General features: G+C 46.0%; 1 protein-coding gene across 12 annotated transcripts in view; it reads left to right on the top strand.

Annotated features, from left to right (window-relative positions):
* RBPMS (RNA binding protein, mRNA processing factor) overlaps window positions 1–27,049 on the top strand; it is a 207,368-nt gene that overhangs the window by 93,342 nt on the left and 86,977 nt on the right. For 9 of the 12 annotated variants that reach the window (XR_008315422.1, XR_008315425.1, XR_008315421.1 and 6 more), the window contains 2 exons: window positions 7,347–7,500; window positions 18,334–18,464. Coding sequence is in view for 4 of the 12 variants with exons in the window: in XM_053292057.1 (XP_053148032.1) it covers window positions 7,347–7,500; window positions 18,334–18,464 (285 nt within the window). In the remaining 8 variants the exon portion in view is untranslated. The remainder of the gene's footprint in view (window positions 1–7,346; window positions 7,501–18,333; window positions 18,465–27,049) is intronic. The other 3 variants (XR_008315428.1, XM_053292059.1, XM_053292058.1) reach the window with 1 other exon arrangement.

Below are 27,049 nucleotides of genomic sequence, written 5' to 3'. Positions count from 1 at the left end.
TCCCTGTAAAAGTTACAATATAATAAAACATGACCCACATCCTGGCCTGTGTACTACAGGGGCAGTAGCGTTCAGAGTAGGAAGTCCCACCATATCTGCCATACTAGTTTCATATAGCTAGCCACCTAATGGCGCAGTGGGGAAATGACTTGCTTGGGGAGTTGGTTGTTGGTTCGAATCCCCACTGGTAAGTTTCCCAGAATATGGGAAACACCTATATTGGGCAGCAGCACTATAGGAAGGTGCTGAAAGGCATCGACTCGCACTGTGTGGGGGGTGGCAATGGTAAATCCCTCCGGTATTCTACCAGAGAACCACATGGCTCTGTGGTCACCAGGAGTCGACATTGACTCGAGGGCACAACTTTATTATGGGAGGAGAGCTGGTCTTGTGGTAGCAAGCATGCATTGTCCCCTTTGCTAAGCAGGTCCACCCTGGTTGCATTTGAATGGGAGACCACATGCGAGCACTGTAAGGTATTCTCCTGAAGGGATGGGGCTGTTCTGGAAATAACTTACATGCAAAAGATTCCAAGTTCCCCCCTTGGGGGAACCTCCAAGATAGGGCTGAGAGAGACTCCTGCCTGCAGCCTTGGAGAAGCCGCTGCCAGTCTGTGAAGACAATACTGAGCTAGATAGACCAATGGTCTGACTCGGTATATTGCAGCTGCCTATGTTCCTAGTACAGTTGTCTTCGATGAGCCCCTTCACATGAACCAACGGGGGTGGGCTAAAGGGGAGGCAGGAACCTGCCTGATTCCTCTCGCATGATCGGAGCCTCCACTGGGCTCTGCCACACGGGCACCACAGCAACAAGCCCAGCGATGACCAGGGGAGCAGCAAGCCCTGGCCGCCAGGTGTGTACTGTGCTGCCTGGCTGCTCCTTCAAGCCCCCCCCCCACCTCCGGGGCTCTATTATAAAGATGGCTGCTGGCACTCCAGGCAACCCGTGAGGGAGGCTGGAAGCGTGTGCTTGTCCTCCTACCTCACTTTAAGCCTCGGTAGCCAATGAGGGCTACCCAAGGGCAGAGTGGTGGGATAGGGAGCAATCCTGGGGGCCCAGACAACCAGCCCTATCTGGGTCGGACAGGGCTAGCCCAGGTACGGCTGGTCATGAGAACGGGCTCTATGTGTACTGCGTTTAAGCTTATTACTGAGGAATCTGAGTGAAAATATCTTGAGGTCACAGAAAAACACTGTGTTACATGCTACCTTAAAAGACTAACAAATTCTTTCAACATAACCTTTCAAGGATTACAGTTCACTGTGTCAGATGTGCATCCTTTTGTTGTTGTTGGTTTTTTTGCGGGGAGGTTTGTCTTTAAGGTTCTTGCTGCCCCCGAGTAACATGGCTACCCCTCTGGAAATTGAGTTCAGGGATTGTTCCTTTCAGGCTGGAATAAAAGCATGCAGCAAGTACTCTGTTTTTCTGCCTTCATTTTTTTATGTACAATGTATTTTTGGCTCTGCTAATCTCTAGGGATAAGAGTAGAGCAGAGCAGGATACAGACTACCTTATATGGTGCTGATGTTAAAGATGTTTTAGGAATGTGGCTTGCTCTAAAGCCTATGGCCCCAGATTTTTCTGCCAAACAAATTAGGTCATTTAAACTTCTGAGGTTTTAAAAGGATGTTGGAACTTTAATTTGGAACAAAAAAGTGGTGTTGTTTTTGTTCCCTGGCTGAGAGTCCCAGGGAGTATAGACTTGTAGTGTTTCTGGCTTTTGACGGTACTTGCCAGTTTCCGGGTACAATCTTTACCCCACTGAAATCAATAGGAAAATGTGAGTTGATTGGGGAAGGTTTACTAAGGATCACATCAGTTTGGGACTCACTTAAAAGTATTACTAGCCCTAGGATACAATGCAAGTGACACCCACAGCTCTACTGTGTGTACACCATACAACTCAGGGTAGGTTGTGCTGTTGAAGTTATGCTGTGACAGGCTAATTTTCCAGCACATTTGTTGCTGCTCTGGGACTTTTGCCCAGGACTGAGAACCACTCACAAATTCAGCTAAATTCGCTGGCAATTGCATGTTTGAATGCTTCCCCATTTTGTGTATGTGTGCATGTGCGCACACAGCAGGAGGGGAGGAATAACTCTGCATCTAGCGAGGTAGTATTCCAGTGAAGAAGCTACTCTGCTAGCCATTGGAGGGAGAGGCAAAATCAAGATTCCCCCTTGGTCAGGTTCCCTGCTTGGAACCTCCTGCCACTGGACTCCTCACTCCTAAAGTGCACTCTGTTAATGGCCATTCATGCATTCATTCATCCATTCATTTACATATCCCACTCTTCCTCCGAGGAGCTCAGAGGGGTATACATGGTTATTTTTATCCTCATAACAACCCTGTGAGGTAGGTTAGGCTGAGAGATACATGACTGGCTCAGAGTCACCCAGTGTGTTCCATGGTTGAATGGGGATTCAAACTCAGGTCTTCCCACTCCTATCCCAACATTCTAAACACTATGCTATGCTGGCTCTCATTGAAAAATCCTTGAACCGAGTAATAGCCAACTAGTGGGAGAACTAGTGTGAAGATTCTTTTTTTAAAAGATTGGTTTCACTTCGCACTTCAAAAACCCAAATGGATTATACTCCCCCACCAGTGCTGGTCTTTGCATCTGAATAGTACATAAACTGTCCTAGGATTGCTTATTTTCTTCTTTTGTTCTTTTTGTGTCATGAGCCGTAGCTGTCCACCTATTCAGACCTGACGACCTTTAATCGCAAACTGCAGCAAGGATCCACTTCTGGTTCTTCTTCTGTAAAAGCATAGATTTACACTGGACTGGTTCGGACAGTCAGGACAGGGACACACCAAGAGTGTGCCTGCCCTGACATCACTGCAGGACATCCTGATGGGGCATCCTTGAATCACATGAGGGGGGTGTTCATCTAAATCACCCCTCTACATGTACTCCAGAACCCTGTTTAAACTACTCATGCCTACAAAACACAGATCAGTTGCAGAATTCTCCAGAGTTAGGGACACAGACATGTGGGTTTGAGCTTTTGTAGCTGAACCTTTGGCTTCTGACTCTTTCTTTCTCTTTGTTTCGTGAAATTCAAAGCTTACGCTTGGCATTTTTTCCTCCACCTTACTGGACCCTGACTTTTTGTCTCTAGCTCATTTCAGGAATTTGAAAACCTAGATGACGGAAATGTGGGTGCTTTTAATTAAAAATGAGAGTGGAGTGTTCAAGTTTAATTTATTGCCTCCCCCCTACACACACAGTTTCTCTAAATATTTAATTTCCAAGACTCCCTCCCTGCTAAGGGTTCACATTTTTATAGCTCTTTGTTTATCTTCCTCCCATCTCCTATTAATTGAATTCCTGACATTGATCAGTGCTATTCTTCCTTACCCATCCACATCAGGATCCAGAGTCCTGTGGTAACACTGCAAAGTAACACATGGAAACAGTGGATCCAAACACCACCTTTATGTCATTAGTAGTTCATTGTTCCTGGGCCCAACGTAAATAAACCTCTGAAATTATAAATTGAAACATACGAGTTGATAATTGCCCTCTGCATTTTATGTTTAGGACAGACATACTGACGATAGCATTTAACTCTGATTCCATCCCAGTCTGCACACCAGATGGATGTATACTTATATTTGCCAAGTATACTTCTATTCTTTGTCAACAAGTTGTTACGGATTAAGTAATGGCTACTTGGCCCTCTCTTTCTTTGGCAGAATTCTGGATGTATTTGAATGAGAATGTTAATGGCCATGAAGTACCCAAATGGGAAAGCCATCAACATCGGGGTAAAATGGTGCCTGATGGTAACATCTCACTTGATGGAAGGGGCTGATGTGAGAGCATAAGGTGACTCTTATGGTATATAATAAAGGGAGTAGGATGGATGAGGGAGAGGTACAGGGGTATATTAATACCTCAGATTTAAACGCTGCTTTAACAGACATAACCTCTTCCCAGGGAATTCTAGTTCCGTAAGATGAAGCTAAGGGTCTCTAAGCAGGGAATTTTTTACCAGCATCTCTCACTACAGTTTCCAGGATCCTTGGCATATTTTGAATGAAGATCTTGACTTATTAACTTCTTTGCTTGCTTCAGCAAGAACATGCTGAGGAGTGCCTCATGGAAATCATGATCATTGCCACCCATGTGTGACTAGCATAGCCAGATTTGGCCTAAAGCACATCTAACGTCACTTGCATATGAAACCAAGCTAGAGAAGGAGTAAAGTGTGTGTCGAGTCGGTGTTGAATCCTGGTGCCCACAGAGCCCTGTGGTTTTCTTTGGTAGAATACAGGAGGGGTCTACCATTGCCGCCTCCCGCGCAGTGTGAGATGATGCCTTCAGCATCTTCCTATATCGCTGCTGCCCAATATAGGTGTTCCCCATAGCCTGGGAAACATACCAGTGGGGATTCGAACTGGCAATCTCTGGTTTGCTAGTCAAGTCACTTCCCCATTGTACCGTTAGGTGGCTCAGAGAAGGAGTACCACAAGATTAATTTGTTGAAATATGGGCTTTATTCATATGTCACTAGAATATAAGTTTTGGGGAGAAAGGGGGAGATAGTATGAAGACTGATTGGTGTTTTGTTTTGTTTTTAAAAATGGTAAATATCTTCCCAAAATAAAACTGCTACAAGTTTGTAATGTGGACATGATGATAAGAATATGATCTGGGACTGTTCTGGTTCAAATCCTGTCCTGACCGTGAACTTGCCAGGTGGCCTAGACTAGCTACTTCTCTTGGCCTTGCCATCTGCAGTTTGGACTAATACTGACCTATCTTACAGCGTTGTTGGAAGGGTATTTGAAATAATGAACATGAAGAGCTTTAAGCTGCGTTAATGCTGCTGCTTTCTAATAGTCTGAAGGTGCTTGGTGCAGCAACCATCTTGCTGAACTTAAACAAGTCTGGGTCCTGACAGTGTCTGCGTGGGAGAGTGTCTGGGGACTCCTCTAAACTAATGCTTTTAGTTTCCTCATGGAAGAAGGTGGGGTATACAGTATATATAATAGTAACTAGCTGATCCAGCGCAGAGCATCTGCACCCCTAGTTCTCCCTGTCTCTCCCCCCACCTGCCCCGCAACTGATCTGGCTCCCTGCCCCGACTTCATTTTTTCTCCATCCCTTGTCAGTTCATTCTCCCCCCACATCCCTTCAGTCAGTTCAGTTTCCCCACCCACCCACCCCTTCGGCCAGTTCATTCTCCCCCTCTGCACATCCTTTCAGCCAGTTCGTTCTCCCCCTGCCCATGTGCCGCCTGTTTGGTTGTCCTCTTTGCGAGGAGGCTGGTGGTTGGAGCGACCTGCGCTCTCCTGCCAGCACAGCATTGGCACCGCCTCCTCCTCCTCCTCAATCTCCCTCCCTCCTCGGCAGGCTGGCTCGGAGAGAGGCTCCCCCTGTTGTACTCTGCTCTGTTCTGCCCTGCCAGGAAATCTCACGAGAGCTGCCACGCATGGGATTAGCCACGGGTATGCCTTAGAGAATTAGATGGATGGATGGATAGATAGATAGATAAAGATAATGTGTCATGTGTATGGTGTGGGTTGGTAGGAATACTGATCTGGACTTGTTCTGGATAGGATTGTGCTCTGCCTGAAAGACCAGGTTTGCTCCTTGGGAGTATTTCTGGATCCTATGCAGAGAAAACCAAATTGACCTCTGTCAACCTGTCATTGCTTACCTCCCAGCTGCACTGCTGTAATGCTTTGTGTGTGAGGCTGCCTTTGAATATAGTCTGGAAGTTTCAGCTGGTGCAGAATGCTGTTGTCAGAACGTTTGTGGGTATGCAACAACATGACAACATAATATCCATTTGAAACCAGTGTATTTCGGAACCCAATTCCAAGTGTTGGTTTTAATTTTTAAAAAACATGTATGGCCTGAGATTAGGGTACCTTAGGGGTTACCCGTGTCCACGTGAACCTGGCCAGGCTTTGAGAATAGCCCCACAGGCCCTGCAATCTGACCCAATTGTCTCACTTGTTTGGCAGTGACCAGGGCCTTTTTTGTGATGGCACCACAACTGTAGAAGGCCCATCCGTGAAAACATGCCAGGCTCCCACACTGGCAATTGTTAAGGCCTTCCTGTTTTGCCAGGCTTTTGCCAAGAGGTGCTAGTTGGCTCTTGCTGCTCTTGTAGTGGTAACTCTCCTGGAGGCTGTTTTAAGGTTGTTTTCAGGCTGCTGTTTTAGCTGGCTTTTACCTGGTTTGTTTTTATTTCCATGTGTTAAGTTGTACCTCTTTAAAACTTAAAAGTGATTTTGTGAGCCCTCACAGTCTGAAAGGTGGGGTAAGAAACCTAATAATAACTAACACTTTATCAGGTGCCCTTGTCTGGCTAGCTATGTGTGTGGTTCTTATCTGTTTGTTAGCTACCTAATGGCGCTGCGGGGAAGTAACTTGCCTGGGGAGCAAGAGGTTGCTGGTTCGAATCCCCACTGGTATGTTTCCCAGACTATGGGAAACATCTATATCGGGCTGCAGTGTTGTAGGAAGATGCTGAAAAGCATTATCTCACATTGCGTGGGAGATGGCAATGGTAAACCTCTCCTGTATTCTACCAAAGACAACCACAGGGCTCTGTGGGCGCCAGGAGTCGACACCGACTTGATGGCACAACTTTACTTTACTTTATCTGTTTGTTATTTCAAATTATCTTTTTCAAAGTTTTCTTTTGTTCCCACAGTCATCTTCTCTGGTTAAGCTGATTTCCCCCCCATTTATAACAGGGCCAAGCTACATGGGATGTCAGTCACACCATGCTTGTATTTTCTGGTGCAAATAACACAGGAGATGCAACCTGGATTGGGTCTGTGGCAGAGGGGCAGGAGGGCTTCAACCTTACATCCTGCTGTGGTCCAAATCCAGATCCATCCTCCTCCCTGTACCACAGCATGGACCAGCTACACAAGGATAAAAGCACCCATTGGCTAACAGTGGTTTTGTCTGTGTAAATAGCATGTATATTATTTGTCCTCTATCCCCAATGTTTGCAAACCCTTTCTGATTTGTAGTATTTAAAAACAAACAAAACAAAACCTACTATATGCACTGTCTACATTATTTACTGAACCATTCTCTTTGGGGAGGATTGTCTTACTAAGATTTTGAATGCATATTTTCACCCAATTGTATGTCTGTTACACTGTGTCCCCCCCTCCCCCGCTTAGTTTGTAATTCTCAGGAGAGGGACAGGTCCTCCTTCCTGGACTACTTTGCTTTGTTTGAGTCTGCTACTACGCTCTGAACCTGTGTGCAGTCTTGTCCGTTTTGAGTGTAACCTGCCTGCTGTTTCACAGTTGTGCCAAAACTGACACTCATTCTTTTTCTTTTTTTCTCTTTGCAAAAGGGAATCCGCTTTGACCCTGAAATCCCTCAGACGCTTCGATTAGAGTTTGCTAAAGCCAACACGAAGATGGCGAAGAGCAAACTAGTGGGGACACCAAATCCGAGCACTCCTGCCACCGCCAACACTGTACCTCAGTTCATTACCAGGGAGCCTTGTAAGTCTCTCTGTGTGTGTGTGTGTGTTATTATAGATAAGCAAGCTAAGGAATGTGCCTTCCAGAGTCTTCCTTAGAAAGGAGAGTTTCTAGGCAGCAGTAATTTTACTCGAGGAGTCACTTCAGCAGCAGAATCCTCATGTCATGTCCATACGAGCCCTTCGGTGGGAGTACACTACTGGTCTTCCTCTCTGCTTTGTCTTCTTACAAAAAGTAATGGCGGCCCTTACAATAAATGAGGGCGGGTAGGGGAGCCTGCCTTTGAAAGCACGTGCTGCTGTCCAAGAGGACAGAAGGAGCACGTCCTTCTCCAGACACGCCATACTGTCTCTTTCAAGGACTCGAAGGAAAATAGCAGTAAAATACAGCCAGGCCTTTCTGCAGTGACGGCTAGTTGTGAACCCTACAGCGGTAAGCGTGGATCTAGCAGTAAAATGGTGATGATGATGATGATGATATTAATAATAATGAATGAATAATAAACAACTTTATTTGTTAGCCGCCCCATAACAAGTCTGTTATGAACAAATCTGTTATGAATCTGTTACGAGAGAAGCCACTCACGTAAGCTGCCTGCACAAACGCACCCTGAGCCCACATTAGTGTTGAGCTAAAAAGTCCGTACTTCCATGTGCCTCCTGCATCAGGGCTGCTCTTGGTTCTTTAATCCAGTATTGACAATGCGAGTTCCCCCTTTGCTGGGCAGCAGTTATCTAGTTTGTTGATCAATGAAAAAACTTCTGTTTGACTAAAAAAAAATGCCCCGGATTAATCAGGCAACACATTTAATACAAAAAAAACCAAGAACTCACAAACGCTTAAAATAAAAAATACAAGAACTTACAAACGCCTGGGTGTGACAAGCCGCATTTTAGAAGAGGCACCCATTTCCCAGAAGTGCCTCTTCTGAGATGGTGTCTACCGCAACACATTCTTACATCATCTAAGAAGGAAAGTGTTGTTTTTTCTTCATCAGAACTATATTGTTTTTTTTAATGTGCAAAAATTGCATAGCTTTTAATCAGCCTCTCGACTGAAACTAATAATGGTTGGTCAGCTAAGAACTCTTGAATTGGGCAGCCACCCTCCTCTTTGCCTGTCCATGCTCTGTGCTGTTTGGCAAAGAACTGCAACTGTTGGATAAGAGATGGGTCCGTGGCTTGTCCTAGTTAGGAGAGGAGAGCTGGTCTTGTGGTAGCAAGCATGACATGTCCCCTTAGCTAAGTAAGGTCCACCCTGGTTGCCTATGAATGGGAGACTAGAAGTGTGAGCCCTGGAAGATATTCCCCTCAGGGGATGGAGCCGCCCTGGGAAGAGCAGAAGGTTTCAAGTTCCCTCCCTGGCTTCTCGAAGATAGGACAAGAATTAAAAAAAAAAAAAAAATAGGACAAGATTTTTTTATTGAACCAACAAACTACCAAAGCATACAGTACATTGCCAAAGCACAATTGTATACAAAGTGGTTGTTTGTACATGATATATCTACAAAAATTTACACACAAGGATTTGGAAACGCACAAGGTTATGAGGTATATGCAGGTAGTACTGCAACCCGGGGGTGGGGGATTTCAAGGCACATCAGGTAATCGGGGGGTGGGGGGTTACATCCAACGTCCATTTCCATAATTTGTCCCATTGCTATTTAGAAGAGATACTCTTGTCTTTTTGCACATAACCATACAAACTTTTCCAGAAGAGATTTACTGTCTCATCTGCGTGAACCTCTTGGTTGTGTCTTCCCTCCCTATTCCTATGCACGAGCATTGCATAAATGACATACAGGTTTACTAACCTGATTACGAGAAGGGGAACGTTCCAATTCCCTAGTATGAGGGCACCCGTTCCGTCCCGTTTCCTTGAAGATTTCTTTCTGGGACCTCGAAAGGAGGTTCTATCGCTCAAACCCGAGGTTAGTTCTTCCCAAGTCTGTTTTTCCAAATCAGGCCACTCTAACAGCTTGCTTACTCCCTGCCACACTCTTTTGGCTATAACACACTCTTAAGAAATGTGAGTGGGCTGAGAGAGACTCCTGCCTGCAACCATGGAGAAGCCGCTGCCAGTCTGTGAAGACAATACTGAGCTAGATAGACCAGTGGTCTGACTCAGTATATGACAGTTTCCTATGTTCCTTCTGCACTCAGGAGCGACTCCCTATACTCGCAGAATGTGGGTCAGTGGCTGACACCCTTTGGATCAAATCCAGCCTTGTGAGGGAATGCTGCCTGGGCTCTCAGTGGTCAGCACAAGTCTCCTGCTCCACTTCCTTGGTTTGCCAGGACTGTTTAAGGGACTGGGCAGGGAGGTTTGTCCATGAATGTGTAGCATTGTACATCCTCTCCTCCTTTGGATTGCTTGTCCACAGGAGACAAGCTGGTCCTATGGTAACAAGCATGACTTGTCCCCTTAGCTAAGCAGGGTCTGCCTTGGTTGCATATGAATGGGAGACTAGAAGTGTGCGCACTGTAAGATAGTCCCCTTAGGGGATGGAGCCACTCTGGGAAGAGCATCTAGGTTTCAAGTTCCCTCCCTGGCTTCTCCAAGATAGGGCTGAGAGAGATTCCTGCTTGCAAGCTTGGAGAAGCCGCTGCCAGTCTGTGTAGACAATACTGAGCTAGATGGACCAGAGGTCTGACTCAGTATATGGTAGCTTCCTATATTGTTTTCTGCTCCCATATTCCTTACTGTAATTTCAAGCTGCCATGGGCTGGGGATGAGGAGAGTCCGTGTGCATTGCATTAGAGAAAGTGCCAGGATGAGAAGGCGTCCAGGTGCATCGCTTTCTCTTTTCCTATCTAGTAAAGAAAAAGGAGAGCATTTGGTCTACCTTCCAGCTAACTAGTTGCTGTCCTAAGGCTTTAGGTTAGATGTATTTTGAATTCTAATGAATGGAACGTAAATTCTCTGGTGGGGGGGGGAGTTCCTTATTGGATGGTGAAAGCAGGTTAAGGAAAGGAAATAGGAGACTATAAATATTCAAAATTGTGGGGAATATTAATTATTGAAGCAGCAGACTGTGACACACAAGCCACAGATTTTGAGGCCAGAAAGATATGTATTGTGGCATCCCATTAAATGTGGCATCGTTTCTAACACATCAATTCCTCGAGAGTTCCCCCTCCCCCCAAAAAATAAACGTTAATTTGAAAGCACCCAGTTGTGACAGATGGGGCCTGTTTAGCTTAAATTCCTTCTCTGTCGCCACAGACCTGGAATCTGTGTGTGCATCAAGATAGGAAGGGGGTCTCATTCAGGTGCCTCTACCTGCCCCCCACCCAGGATGTGTGGATGGATGTGCGGGTCAGAGACCTGGTTCTGATCTTGCTGCATATACTTCCCGAGGGTGAGTGCATTCTGTACAGGCACAAATTCAGGTTGTTGCATGAAGGCACTCTTAATAAAATTCATGGTGAGACCCAGACTACATGTTTCACTCAAATGCACATAACAGTAACATGGCAGACCTATTTTGAACAGGAAAAGTCATTTGGAATGGGTGCGATGGGTAGGCCAGTTTTCACTCATTCCCCTGTCTGTTTTTTTCTTGTGTGTTTGTTTTTCTTTCCACTGATGCTCTCTTGTCCTGTTTTCTGTGCCTTCTAAAAGGCAAAGAACATGCTTAGTTCTCACTGAGCTCTCTTGGTGTTTTGGTTTTTTTCAATTACAAACCTTTTTCTGCATATCTGTGGAGACCCCCAACGGTGCAGAAACCCCTCCATTGTCTGTGGATGTCCCTATTCTGCTGCCCTGCTTATAGAACCATAAAGTTCATGATAGAACAATAAAATAACATCCTATATTTGTCTTGGCTTACTCTTAGCTGGAATATTATAAAGCAGACTTGATCTCCCTAGTTTTGATGGGGTGAGGTAAAAGTGTCTGTCTTGTAGAGAAAAAGTAATATTTGCTATGTACAATTAGTTTGCATTTTTTCAATGTTACATGTTAGTTAAAATAATGAAAAGCGTATTTTGGAAAAAATAATGGAAATGTAAAACATTGGAAATTTGCAGTCTTACAAGGGCATATATGTGATTATCATATTTGTAATGATGCAGTTGGACAATGATTTTTGCACATAGTATGTACACTCGTTTCTTTTTTACAGTATTGTCTCTATTTAAACTGCTCTTGCAGTTTTTAGTGCCTCAAAAATCTGGAAAATTGAATGTACCAGAGATAGTAGTGGGCCAAAAGAAGCAAGTGTACATGTCACAAATGAAGATGGCTTTATAATATACCAACTTAGGGCATCTTAAAAATGATTGTCTCCAATGTCTTCACATGGTGTATAATAATAATAATAATAATAATAATAATAATAATAATAATAATAATAATAATGGTGGGTCATGCTTATTGATCTCGAGGTGGTGATTTTTTTATCTGGGCCAATACAAATTTCCCAAAATGATCTTGTTCATCAGCCCCCTTGTTTCCCTTTGGCTTACATGTTCTCTGTGTTGGAAAATTGCCCCAAATTGCACCAGAGGCAATAGTTATTTTTATAATATTCCATCATGCACATGACACTTTGCAGAGCAGTAAGCAAAAATATGGGGTTCCTGCTCCCAAAGAGCTTACAGCCTACATGGCAGCAGAGGGGAGACCATAGAGGAAGTGGAGTGGATGAAATGCCTGATGCACAGATGGGAGAATACGTGCAAATGCAGTTGTGCGTTGTGAAATTACCAGTAAGGCTGTTTCCAGAAAGCTTTATTTGGGTAGGGTGAGTGGATGACCGAGAGAGATCCTGGCTTTGTGAAAACATCCCTTGGCTTTGTGTTCTCACCAGACTCCTCCGGGTATGCATCTTTCAAGTGAGGTTAGGATGCTCTGTGCGCATTTAGAGTCCTGTTGCTTTCCCCGAGAATGACCACAAATCTTAGGAATGAATGGCACAAGGGAGGGTTGTTTGCATTAGCGCTTGCCAAGTTTGACTGTTTTTCTTAGTTTTAAAATCGACAGTATAAACACTTAATCTCAGTGTAATTAGAATGCGTCCCCTTTCAGCTCAGCTGAGGTTTAACTCTTGGGGTGGCTTTTCTTGAGTCTATTCTGCTATTGTGTCTTGGACTAGGGTGTGGAAAAGGGGAAGGAGAGGATTTAAAAACCTACCAAGGGATGGAAGGTGCAGTGAAACAGGTGCCAGCTCCGGGCAGGAGACCTACACTGGGCTTTCCTCCCGATGAGTGAGCACTCGACCCCCTCGCACATCCGAGACAGACAGACCCCTGCCACAAGGGGTGCTGACACCCCCTGTCTCTCTCTGTGGGGACAGTACCACTGACTGCAAAGAGGAGGAACAGGGGCTTATGGAGCAAGGTCAGTGTTGTCTAGGAGAGGAGCGGAGCGGCCGGGCTGCCACAGATGGATGCTTGGCTGCCCTTGAAAGAGCTGGGAGGAGGGGAGCGGTCCTAGTAGAGGCTCCGCTGCCTTTGCTGCTTCCTCTGGGGAAGCAGCTGCCCGCTGCAGGAAGGCAGGTGGGGAAGCTTGTTGGTGTGATGATGAGTCCTCTGAAGTTGTGAGCAGCCACTTTCGTAAGGTGCTTGTCCTTGGAGGTGCAGGAGGGCTTTGCAACTGCTGCAGAAGCGGAGGGGGAGAGAGTAATCTCCAGGGCTCCATAACGTTTTTTGAAAGGGGCTGCGCAGAATGGGATGCTGTGCCTCCCTCTCTCAGAAGAGGAGTTTCTTTCTCTCTCCTGAGATCGGACTATACACCAGAAAGTCCCTGGTTAGGGTCTTGGCTCTGCCAAACACTCAACAGGTGATCTTAGGCCAGCCTCTCTCTGTCTCGGCCCCCTCCCCTGGTCTGTTGGCATCATCGTGCTGGTCTACCTTTTCGGGTGGTTCTAAGGATTACAAGAAGACAGTAGACTTGTCCTCATGACATGTATTTATATATTTATTTTATTTAACATATTTCTGTCCTGCCCAAACTCACGTCTCTGGGCGGTTTTCAACAGAAACATGAGCTACGTGGGTTACCCCAGGCAGCTAGTTTTGTCTGGAGCACCGGGAGCCCTCCGGTCCCAGCTGCTCCAGACCTTCCGAGCCCGACTTTGCTACCTGGCTCTTTCCTGAAGTGAAATGAACTGCCAGTTGGTTCTACGCTGGTAGGCGACCACGTGTGGACGATCGCCCTGGGCCGCAAGCCGGGCAGAAGGAGAGACCATGAAGAGTGGAGCGGCTGCAATACTAAGAGCAGCTGCTCCTCTGCTCGCGCGCTGCCTTTTTCTGGGTCTGTTGGAAGACCCAGCGCGGCCCTGAGCTCTGTGTGGGCATGTGAGCAGCGGAGGGGTCAGAAACCTCCGATCGTCTGTGGGGAGGCAGGGAGGAGCCTGGCGCTCCGCCCACCCACCCCCTCCCCACCGCCTGGGTAAGAGGACAGCCTTAGTGTATATGAAACATTTTGAATGCTTCAAAGCACTTGATAAATGTTACATGTTATAGTTGAAGAATCTTTTGAATGGCATGTATCCGTTCAGCCAGTAATGTGTAGTGGTCAGAGTGTTAGACTCTGGGCCAGTCACGTATCTCTCAGCCTAACCTACCTCACAGGGTTGTTGTGTGAATAGACATAACCATGTACACGGCTCCGGGCTCCTTGGAGGAAGAGCGGGATATAAATGGAAAAATAAATAAAATATATATCCTAGTATGTATTTCTAGCTTTCATGGTCTTTAATATTCTTTAGTGTTAAACCAGTTCATTCTATACTTTCTGTGATTTTCTTCCTCTTCCCCATTGACAACTTTAGTATGGCTTTTTCAGAGGGTGCAGAGAAAAGAACACATGACATCAGCAGTTGCATCTTCATGTGGGATGCATGATTGTTGGAACTCACTGGAGAGTCATTAATACCGAGAGTTGGGGGGAGGAGATAAAAATGATGCAGCACCAACACATCAGAACCAAAGAGGGTGGGGGGAGTTTTCATACATTGATTTATTCAATATTGCCTGACGTGTTTCGAGTGTAAACGTTCTTCTTCAGAGGCGCAACTTAAGTAAATAACATTAATCAAAAGTAAGCAGAAGATACTTTGATTAATGTTACGTCAGTTAACATACATGCTTGAAACACATCAGGCAATACTGAATAAATCAGTTTATGAAAACTCCTCATCACCTTTGAGAATCGCTGCCCCCCCTTCAGATCAGAATCATTCATACCGCCTTATTATCCCTCTTCCCTTCATGTGGCCAGATGCAATACAGGTCGAGAATCCTTTATCCGGACTCCCAAAATGCAGACACCACACCGAGAAAAAACCCAAACCCCGCTTGTATTTTCCACTTGGATTCTCGACCTGTAGCTTCAACTACTCACAAATCCCCCAAACCAATCGCAGCCCCAACTCAGCAGCTAGCAGTGGCAAAGCAGCAAAAAGCCCCCAAACTAAGCAGCACCCGCAACTCACAGAGAGGCAAAGCAGCACCCATGGCTCCGTCTGCGATGGCGGTTGCCCAGCCCCTCCTCAGCCTCAGCTCCTCTTCGCTTCCCGCATGGGCGGGCACTTTGCTGGCGCCATTTAAGGGCACTTGCAGGCAGGGCAGGGGCCAGGGAGGCAAAGCAGCACCCGGGTCTCCATCTGCAATGGTGCTCCGAATGGAGGTAGAGCCCTCCTCCGGGGCGGAGCCAAGCCAGTTTTGTGAATGGGATTGCACTGCCACTCCGGTCTGCAAGAGGGGAAGGAGGGGAAGCAGGAAGGAGCTTGGCTGGAAGGCGGGAAGGAACTTCAGGGGTTGTTAGAGGGGGGGAAACGGTAACGCTTCATGCCCAAGATATCTCATTTATGAACATATTCCAAAATCCAGAAGAATCTGAAATCCGGAACACCTCTGGTCCCAAGCAGTCCGGATGAAGGATTCTCGACCTGTAGCTGTGCAAAGCATTTCCAATATGCATGTTATAATGAAGCATGGATATACCCACGAATAAACATATGTCTGAATGATGCCAAAACTGGTGAGGGGGCAGGATCCTCTTTCCTCTCCAGGATCCGAAATAAAGTGCCACAGCCTCTGAGCATTCCCCCACTACTGTCATCCTGACTGCATGTCTCTATGCAGAAATCAGGGAGTCTTTGGACTGTGCTCTGAAGTGCTTATGCAGTCCACAAACCAATTTCTTTGGATCCTGGCCATGATAAATATAGGTGGTAGTTGAAAGTAAATTTTATGTTTCTGGCTGTAAAATACATTAAACTTTTCAGATCTGGAATATAATGCTGATTTCATGCATCAAGAGAAACATGGAGCTTAAACAGAGAGAACCAGCTCAGAATTGATGAGGGGGCTGTGCCACCTTTCCTAAAGATGCTGTGGGAAGCAGGGGTGGCATCTTCTGTGCCTGTGCATATGCCATATGAATAGCCATGTAGCTCAGCCTTTCCATGCGCTGGAAGGCCTTGATGTGGGGGTCCTAAGCTATCATTCCTCTCCATGCATCCTCCGGTGAGGCAGTCCAATAAAGAGGTGCCTCTGCTGGATGGCTTGCTGAATCTGTTGTGTTTATGTGATTGAGGACCTTAATTCACACTTGAATAAATTGCTAGGGCTTTATGGCTGTAAAGGGATTTCCCTTTCTTTTCCACTGATCTCTTATAGAGCAGTTATTCCAGGTTTCTCATGGTTGAAGCATACCTATTTATTTATTTTTAATTAAAACTGAAGGCACACTTTACTCTTCTAATTTGAAAAGGTTAAAAGTAAGGCAACTCTCTGTCCGCAGTGGATGCTGTTTGGAAGAAGGCCAGACCAGAGGATCACGCAGAGCTGTAGTGGGCAGAATCCTCTGAGAGTGTGTCCTTTGGACCCTTGGGACTCTTAACTTACTTTCTCATGGCACAGTAACAGTTTGTTCACTGACATACAATTAGGAAATCATTGCTTAAGAGGCTGTCAGTGAGTAACCAACTTGATTCAGTAGCTACTACCACACTGTAGGGCAAAGTTAGGGTAGAATAGCTGTGACAGAAAATCCTCCGCTCTGGCTTTGAATTTGTCAGTATGAAATTCTCTAAGAAAGGAATCCTGTAAGACTGCAGTAGAATTCAAATTAACCCTCTCTGCCATTGCGAAAAATGTCACTTTTTGCATCCACGTTTATAAAAGCTCATCTCCTATGATTTAGGGCTTATTCGTTCCAGAGTCTTCTGAGTGTCTACATGTGCTGCGAATGCATCCCAGACTCAAACAACCACACTGTAGGAAGAGTCGGTGATGGTAAACAATTCCCCATCCACCCAGGGAATCTCCTCTGCCATTACTGATCTTAACGTTGAGGTTTCCTGATCCACTGGCTGGAAGTTGAAACCCTTATTTCTAAGCAGTGGTGTAAAAAGGTCTGGTGGGGCCTGTGCTCCATAATTGAATACTGCCCCCTTTTCTTTTTTTGCGGCACTATAGGTGCTGCTGAAAATTTTCCACTTAATTTTCTTGGTGGCTCCTGCCAGCCATTTGTGTGCCCCGCCACCAATGGCTGCCTGCATGCTCCATTGCTGCCAGGCACCCACCCCCACGCATACCTCCTGCCCCTCCCTCATTGGCACTGGCAAAGAGATGTCATCTGACCAGGGTGGGCGAACAGTGCCAGGGAGGGAGAGGGACAGGCGGCTGGCAGCAGCAGGGGCATGCTGGCAGTTGGTGGCAGTGGCAGATAATTGGGGTGGGGGGAGGCATGCAGGGTAGCAGCGATAGGGAGGCAGGCAGGTGAGGGTCCCTCAGCACCCCTCTTCTAGGGGCCCTGGGGCAACGCGTTATTTGAACACATCCATCCAATTATAGATACGCCCCTGGTTGTAAGTTGATCCAGCTGGTTGAGGCTTCTGTCTCAGCACCTCGCGACCAAACTACATGTGGCGCTCAGTTGTGGGTAGTGTCTCCATTTTGCTTTTCCGGCTAAAAATCCCACCCATCTGTTCTCCCTCTCCTCGGCCTCATACGAGTCTTTTGCTGCAGACTGTGGCCTGCATTTTGTAGTGCAGAAAATCCACATCTGCATTTTGTAAGAGAGGGAAGTGTTGGAGAGAAAATTCACTCGCTGAGCATCTTGTCTATTTTGACCTAAACAATTCTGGTTTGGGCCTTAATAAGGACCATCATGATTGCACCAAGTGAGGAGAGTGTCAAGTCAAGGGTTGTTATATGTTTTTCCTGTCGCAGCTGACTATTGGTTATTCCTGTAGGTATCATCTAGTTATAGGCATAACTGTCTTGTTTCCACCTTCCGTAGCAGTAGCAGCTATCTTGCCAAGAACAAGTCGTCTAGGGCTCTTGATCTGTGCCTCTCTTCTAGCATCAGCTGAAGATGCAGATTTATTGTCCAATGACAAAAATGGTTATTATGAAATAACCCCAACCAGTTCTCTTAAAACAGTGATTGGCTGGGTGTTTTTGTTTAGGTTTTGTTTGGGCTTTTTTGTGTGTAAATTTGGCTTTTGAATCTCTGCTGTGGAGCTCTTGACCACCCCACCCCCCGAAATGTAGTTTCAGAACTGGTTCCTTAACCCACAAGGCGCATTAGCTGTTATCCCAGTGATCCAGTTTCCCTCTGTTAATGATGGCAGTCGACTCCTGGGGGGCGGAGAGTTTGCATTCCCTCCTGCCCCCAAACCCAGTTCCAGCTGTATAACCTTGTTCTTCTCATATCCTGCTTCATAGCAGAATGATGTGCCTGCTCTCTCCTACTTTTCTTTTTCTTTCTTTCAGGATGCAGTGGAATGGGTCAGAGGGGTCAGGATAGCTTGGTTTGGGAGAAAGTACTGGTCATTTTTGTGCTGTACATTTGCTGTTTTTATAACCATGAACTCTCCTTATTCTTCTCTTGCAGATGAGCTCACAGTGCCTGCACTTTACCCCAGTAGCCCTGAAGTGTGGGCGCCGTACCCTCTCTACCCAGCGGAGTTAGCACCTGCTCTACCTCCGCCTGCTTTCACCTACCCCGCTTCACTGCATGCCCAGGTAATTGATACCAATCAGTCACCACTTCACCCACGTTACCACCTGATCCTCTCCAGTGCACACCGTACAACTAACACCTGTCTGGCTAACAGGCACACCAGAGAGAAATTAATGATCACACCTCGATGAAGCTGACACAACCTCCTGGGACTACTGGGGACAGGCTTACGAAAAATTACAGCACCCCACTGCCTGACAGACCCCTGAACACCTTTTCTCTTCCTGAGTAATTTCACTTCCATTCACACGAGGCAGTTAGAAATACCTGCTGAGTCTTTGTACGCATATATACCCCCTTGTATATATGAACTCTGCTTCTGAGACTTGCCTCTGCAATGTTTTTGTTTAACCTCTAAGACTAAATTGTCTCGGAGTGGATAAGTATAGGGTGTGTGAGGGTGTGTTTGTCTTCAAGTGTGTGCCTGAAGCCAGTGAAGAGAGAGGGAGACCAAATGATCGCATCTAAGGACAAATTCAAGGTCTTCATATTCTGGAAGGGAGTCATGGGGAATGCTTGCTTTATGAGTGACGGCATACTTTGAAGCAGTCATCGGAGGAATACAGGTGACCATTCTCAAGTGGCAACTTAGTGCGATGTGCATGTAGCCATTTACTGAGTCCATTGCCTGAATCTGTCTTTGTTCTGGTGAATCCGTAAATCCCATGGATGGCTGCTGGGAGGTAATGATGGGCAGCAAGAGAGATTGCAAATGGATACTGAATCCAGATAATACAGAGGTGTTAACAGTGGGCCAGTTGATTTAGGAATGGGTGTTCAACCTTTTTCAGATATGGATTACACTCTCCCCCTGAAAGAGCAGGTTCACAGCTTGCAAATCCTGCTTGATCCTACCTTTGCTACTAGATTCTCAAGTGGCGGCAAAAAAAGAGCTGCCTCTTCCCAGCTGGATGCTGCACCAGCTGTGCTGTTTTCTCAGCAATAGAGAATTGGCTCTCATCATGGCTGCTGCCGTGATTGCATGGGGCTGCCTTTTTGACAAATACTTGAGAATTACAGTGAGTCCAGAATGCAGCAGATAACTCTCCTTCAGTTTACACTGGATAGGAGTCTATTACTACTACTACCACTACCACTACAACAACTACGGAAATGTGTTTACTGCTTTTCAACAAAGTTCTTAAAGTGTCTTACAGAGCGGGGGAAATAATACATAAAGAGGGTTCTCTGCCTCCAAAGGGGACAGAAACATAAGTTAGATGCCAGAAACAGCCACTGGAGGAGATACACTGTGCTGAGGCTGTTCAGGGATTACTCTTCCTCCTGGAAAATATAAGTGAATCACCACTTTAAGAGGTGATTCACTTTGCTGCCCACGTTTGCTCACCGAGCAGGGGGATAACACCTAATATTACACCTATTCAGAAGCTGCCAGTCTTTCAAAACTCAGGTCAGAATGCTGTTACTAACCTTTTAAAGGCCCAAATGTCCTGGACCCAGGATATTCGGAAGAGCACAGTCTCCTGTATGCTTTCCCAGTGTCCTAATAACTGCAGAAGAAGCCTTGCTTCTATGTACCATCTCAGCTGGTGGTGGCGTGGACCATGGTACTGGAGTTTCCTTACAGGGAGGTCTACCTGGCTGACACACACACACACTCTCTCTCTTTCAGCTTTTAGAAAACTTCTTAAAACCTTCCTGTTTTAGGTAGGCCTTTGAGCTTCTTGGAGTAGAAGCGGAAATGCATAGTGGTCTTTCCCTGCATAGTGGTCTGATCTGTTTGTTTTAAGTCTACTGCTGTTTGTTGTTGTTACTTGGTGTGTGTTGCAGTGATGACTTAAGGACCTGATAGGGTTGATGAAGCAGAGTATAACTTTTTTAAACAACTGCCCTGCCAAGTGTGACAACTTTATCACAGAGCCATAGCCAGACAGAAGTCGGGGAAACAGCAGGAGTGGAACCTCATTGCTACTTGGTAAGGCAGTTATTTGTAACATCTTGCCAAGAGATTATGTGTGCACTGTGGTAAATGCCCATTTGATGAATAATTACCTGCATTCACCCATCAGGGAACAGTTGTGCATTCACACTCCAGTTTTTGCAAATGCAGGAACCAGTCACACATCTGATGAAAAACGGAGCCTGAGATAAGCATTAGACAAATTATAGAGATGGTGTATGGATCAGAGGAAAACTATATGTAGATTGTTGTAAGGAAATTGAACTTTCCCCCCTCCAGTCTGGTAGTTTTAAGTACCAGTAGTGAGATGTTAGGCCAGTTTAGAGGAATAGGGTACAGCATTGTTTTACAGCGGAAGCTAGGGGGAATGGGCAGCTTTTCAGACAGGGATTAAATATTGTATTTGAAAGAAAAATTAAGCGAACTGAAATAAATATTACATCCACTTTATCTAGGCTAAATAATTGTCATAGTATCTTCTAGGCTCAGGAGGGATGGCCTGCTCTGAATTCTGTAGTGGTTGGATTCAGGGACCCTTGTGTTTTATGGCCACAAAAATCATGATCAGTTGGCCTGATCTCCTCTGGTACAGTGGTCCCTCTACTTACGAAATTAATCCGTTCCGAATGCACATTTGTAAGTCGAAAAATTCGTAAGTAGAAAAGCGGTTTCCCATAGGAATGCATTGGGAACGGATTAATGCGTTCCGGAGCCTAGAAAAAAGACCCAGACCCTCAGTAAGGCTTGCAAACTGCACAGGAACATTTCTTTTCAAGAATAAACAGGCAGTAAACAGGCAGGCAAGTCAAGGAAACCGCATGTAAAATTCGTAAGTCTAGGAAACCCCATCTAAAAATTTGTAAGTCGAGGAAACCCCATCTAAAACCGGATCTAAAACTGCCGTTTGTAACTCGAAAAATACTTATGTCGAGTAGTTTGTAAGTCGAGGGACCACTGTACAGGCAAGTATAATATCGAGTGGTGCATCCTTTAATCCAAGGCAGACTTCTTGTCTCAGGTCTATCATCTGTGAATGGTTTGGAACCACCCGGTACTATAATATTCTTGACCTGGATTGGGAGGTCCATATAAGCTAGTCTGAGCTCTCAGAAATAATAATTTTAAAAGCCTGGAATGGAGGCTTTGCTCAACTAGCCTACTCTAGTAGACCACATTCAATTACAAACAAGAGAGATTTTGTCTTTGTGACTATCCAGTATATAAAATGCTGCCTTTCTGACTCTTACTGGCAAAAATTAGGTCATACTTTTGCGAGCTCTGCCATGTTTTGGGAAATCACAAAACCACCTGCAGAGCCCTCCCGTTAGCTGAGGTTAAGGACATGAGTGCACCTTTAACTTGGGCTAACTGCTCGTATGTGAGTGCCAGCTGCTCCCAGCGGGTGCTGGCATAGGACTGGGCTCCCGGCCATGGCCAGGGGGATCCCCACAATGGACCGCACACTTGGGCAGTGCATTGTGGGCTTTCTGGGGGCTGGGGCAACACGTCCTGACCCCCACACTGCCACGCTACCTGGGGCAGCAGCAGACTGTCTGAGTGTGCAATCTGCGTGTCCTGACCCAGCAGCCAGATTGTCTGCTTCTGCTGCCTCACCCGCCCTCAAGCCTTCTCCCGCCATCATGAGGAAGAGCTCTCTGTCTGCCTTGACGGTGCCACCCATACTTCACTGGCGAGTCCCCTGGTGGCTTGGTGAGGATTGGTATTGTGTCTTCGTAGCTTTGGGGTGTCACATTTTGTTGAATCAGTGTACCACCTGACAGCCAAGAGCTCGCCCTTTGGGTATTGTCCCTGGGAATCTAGGCCTGGGCCAGGGCATGTGGGTGAGGGTTTTGTTTCAAATCTTCTCAATCCTTTGCTGTTTGGCCCCCGAAGTAGTTAATCTTTTTTTCTTTTTTAAATTATCTACGGCAGTGATTCTGCATGCTTGCTGAAATTGAGGATCACTGTTCTAGTTTTCTTCTTTCTTGTTGGCTGCCACATCTTCTTGTCATTTGGGTATCAGCTAGCAGGATGCTTGAATTGTCTCTTCCTAAATGCTTTCCATTCACAATCCTTCCATTGTTTGAAAGCTACTTGCATTGCTGATGAGTAAAACCGCTTTCCCGTTTGTTTTAAATGTATACAGCAGCTTACCTCTTCAGCATCCTTTATTTAATTGTGGCTTCAGAGACGTAAACAGGCATAAGAGGCCCTTTGGTCATCCACGTTTTAACTGCCACAGTTTTAACCACCCCTGGCCTATAGTACACACGTAGTGAGGTTAGCCTTGGATTTGCTGACACAGTGAATAGGCCAGGTTGCCTCTGAAGTGAGATGGGCTGGAGGACAAGACTTCTAGGGATCTAGTCAGTTGCCCTGGCCATTGCAGAGGTAGCATGATGTTTATCCTGCTGACACAGGGCTGGACATGAAGAAGAGCGTGTGATGGTATTCCGGAGTGAATGGAGCTGTGCTTCCCCCTTTTAAAAGAAATAAAAGTTACTGCCAGGAAAGTTGGGCAAAATAAATGAGAACATGAACCAAAGCTTGAGGGAAACCACTTCTGACAGGGAGGAAAAGGGAAATTAGCTTCAAATGGAACGCTATCTTTTATTCACGACTTGCAGCGGGGTGGACTGTGAGCGACAGGCTGCAAATAATCCCCCAAAGCTCCACACCTCTCTGGCAAAGTGGGAGGCAAGAATGCCAAGTAATGTATGTCCTGTCACAAGTACTTTTTCTGCTCACTGAACCCTGCTGCCTGGGATTCCTAATGGCCCCTGAGAGCAGGCGCACTCTTGTTAAAAATTAACAAACAAAGGGAAAGAAGTAATTAAATATGGATGGCAATAATCGCTGAGGACTGTGTCTGGCCTGAACCGTTGCACGCTTGGGCGCTCCCGTGTAACGCGGTGCATCCTGCAAGTACAGAAAAAACGCTTGTGGCCAGCTTCTCTGGAAGCGTTGCCCTAGCGAAGCTTTGGGGAGGGCAGCTGTGCGGCTGCTGTCGGTAGAAATGGGCACATGCAGGATGGCCTGAGCTTTCAGAGGGGGACTTGTTGAGACACCTGTGGCATTGGCTGGTGTGTCGTGGCAGGCGGGTTGGGGATCATGGAGCAGGAAGTCAGAATTAAAGGCCTAGCCCTCCTTTGCATCATTTGGCACAAAGCAAGGATTCTCTCGGAGGTATTGCAAACCCTAGGCTGATCCCCTTGGTGATCCTGCCGCTATTTTTAATACAGCCCTTTCATATCTTGGGAATGTGTGGTTTCCAATTAGAGGGTTGTTTTTTTGTTGCAAACACTCCTCCTGTTGGAGGGTTTAAAAGCTCCCTCTTGCAGATCCTTGCTTCCTTGTGGTGGACTTGTTTTCTTCCTGTACTCTTTCCCCTTTTTGAAATAGATCTTTAAAAAAAAAATCTGATTTAAAATTTCATTTTTATCCCACGCTTCCCCCCCCAGGAGCAGAGGGTAAGGGCATTCACATGCACAGCCTAACCCGAGCTTGGGCAGCCCAGCCTGGGTTAGCCTGTGTGTGTGAAGTGCTGCCCAGTGCTGCATGCTTGCCCAGCCAAGCTTTTTATGCCAACCTTTAGCCGAGGTTAAGAGTGTGAGTGCGCTCTTAACCCTGGTGCTGGGGTTGGGGTGTGTGTGTGTGTGTGTGTGTGTGTGTGTGTGTGTGTGTGTGTGTGTGTATACGGGCTGCTTGCAGCCCCAGTGGACACAGAGATGGGCGCCTCTGTGCCCATCACACAGGGGATATCCCCCAAATGCACCTCACTGGTCATGCAGTGTATTGTGAGATACGTGGAGGCCAGGAAGTATTGTCCCAGCTTCCGGAGATCTGTGCTGCAGAAGCACAGATTATGTGGGAACACAGTCTGCACTTCCCACCACTGTGGGAGGATCATCTGGCGGGAGTGGGGAGCAGTATGTTTTACACAGCCTTCCCCCCCCCCACCGTCCCCACCACCCAGTTGTGTGAATAGCCTTGGTGGCATTCATTCATCTTTTCCCCAAGCCCATTTTTATCCTTACCACAACCCTGTGAGTTGTAGTCTGATGTGAATGGTCCACAATCACCCATTGAGCTTCATGGCGGTGCAGGAATTTGAACCCTAGTTTAAAATATAATTATGGATAGAGAAGCTAACAAATCTAGATCATAACCTGCAGTTTGTAAGGACTCCAAAGTATCCAGGTGATGTAGAGCATCTATGACTGTGTTTAGTATTTCTGATTTCCACAGGCCAGCATACAGGATATTTTGGGTGGCAAATTTCCCCCATCCCAGGTTTGCAGAGCTGACAAAGAATCTGGCTGGCTGAGCAGTGTTTGCACCTGGGTAAACGTCAACTTTAGCACCTAAGAAAGGATCCCCGTGGAGTTTTGCTGTGAGCAGTATGCTAGCTACATCTTACCTGCACCCTCCTAATATCGGAGCCAGCGTGGTGTAGTGGTTAGAGTGCCGGATTAGGACCGGGGAGACCCAAGTTCAAATCCCCATTCAGCCATGATACTAGCTGGGTGACTCTGGGCCAGTCACTTATCTCTCAGCCTAACCTACCTCACAGGGTTGTAGTGAGGAGAAACGCGAGTATGTAGTACACCGCTCTGGGCTCCTTGGAGGAAGAGCGGGATATAAATGTAAAAAATAAATAATAAATAATAGTGAGCAAGTTGAACACTGTCGCTTCCGGGCATTAGACTTCTGTCCACAATAAACTACAACAAATATTTATATAGTATAATATATACTGCATTTCAACAAACGTTTCCAAAGCCGTTTACATAAAGATAGATAGATAGATAGATAGATAGATAGATAGATAAAATATAATGGCTCCCTGTCCCCAAAGGGCCCACAATCTAAAAAGAAATATATAGCAGCAACAGCCACTGGAGGGATACTATGGATAGGGCCACTTAGAACATAAGAACAGCCCTGCTGGATCAGGCCCAAGGCCCATCTAGTCCAGCATCCTGTTTCGCACAGTGGCCCACCAGTTGCCGCTGGAAGCCACAGGCAGGAGTTGAGGGCATGCATGTTACTCCCATGCAACTGGTACTCAGAAGCATCCTGCCTCCGAGGCTGGAGGTGGCCTTTAGCCCTCTGACTGGTAGCCGTTGATAGATTTCTCCATGAAGTTATCCAAACCCCTCTTAAAGCCATCCAGGTTGTTGGCTGTCACCACATCTTGTGGCAGACAATTCCACAAGTTGATTATGTGTTGTGTGAAAAAGTACGTCCGTTTGTTGGTCCTAGATTTCCTGGGAATCAATTTCATTGGATGACCCTTGGTTCTAGTGTTATGTGAGAGGGATAAGAATGTCTCTCTGTCTACTTTCTCCACACCATGCATAATTTTATAGACTTGATTTTATTTATTGGGGGGGGGGGTGACATTGATTTTATCATGTCTTCCCGCAGTCGCCTTTTTTCTAAACTAAATAGCCCCAGGTGTTTTAGCCTTGCCTCATAAGGAAGGTGCTCTAGGCCCCTGACCATCTTGGTTGCCCTCTTCTGCACCTTTTCCGGTTCCAGTTCCTTTTCTAGATGTGGTGACCAGAATTGTATGCACTACTCCAGGTGTGACCGCACCATCGTTTTGTATAAAGGCATTATAATATTAGCAGTTTTGTTTTCAATCCCCTTCCTAAGGATCCCTAGCATGGAATTGGCCTTTTTCACAGCTGCCGCACATTGAGTCAACACTTTCAACTAACTGTCCACCACAACCCCAAGATCCCTCTCCTGGTCAGTCACCGACAGCATATGGTCAGTCACTCATCAGCATATACTTGAAGATGGGTTTTTTCGTCCCAATGTGTTCTCCCCCTGCTAAATAAAGAGAATCACCACTGTGTACAACACCAGCTCCTGGACTGAAATGTTTTAAGTAGAAGAAGTGCTAAGGTGTTGTGCTCAGGGAGCTCACCTGGATGCAGCATGAAGGCCCAAGTCAGAAATATCAATCCCAATTATTTGTTTACGCACAGCCGTCACAAAAATGTTTGATTCAAAAATTGGGTTGTTAAAACAATATAAGAAAATCACAGGACACTCAGAAATGCAAAGGTTGACTCAGAATAATTCAGTATGGATGATATCCGTTTGCTATGTACTTTGAAGGCAGAAACTAACTGGCCCTATCCACCCCCAGCACAGTACCTCCAGTGACTGTTGCTGGTGTCTATCTTATGTTTCTTTTTAGTTTCTGAGGCCTTTGGGGACAGGGATCCATCTTATTTGTTTATTATTTCTCTATGTAAACCGCCCTGAACCATTTTTGGAAAGGCGGTATAGAAATTGAATGAATGAATGAATGAATAAATAAATAAATAATAAAATGCTGGCTACTTTTCTAGTAGCATGGGGCTGGTGTCGGCTAGTACAATATTTGCATAGAACCCCAAAGACCTCCCAGGATAAACCATAAGTACTGGCCGAATGAATACATCACATAAACCGTTACAGAAGTTACAACAGAAAATTCATGCATCAGATCTTCCACTTCCCCAGACCCACACGGACACAAACGTTCTGCAATAGGAATTCCAGCCATATGGCCTGTCAACACAGCAAATGGTAAAACATTAAATCTAGCAAGTAAAAAAGCTTTCCTAAGTCTGATCTCTGTTGGATTTGATAGATAAGGTGCTGGGA

The sequence above is a fragment of the Hemicordylus capensis genome, chromosome 2, assembly GCF_027244095.1.
Source record: "Hemicordylus capensis ecotype Gifberg chromosome 2, rHemCap1.1.pri, whole genome shotgun sequence".
NCBI lineage: Eukaryota > Metazoa > Chordata > Lepidosauria > Squamata > Cordylidae > Hemicordylus > Hemicordylus capensis.
This window is presented reverse-complemented; position numbering and strand designations above follow the sequence as displayed.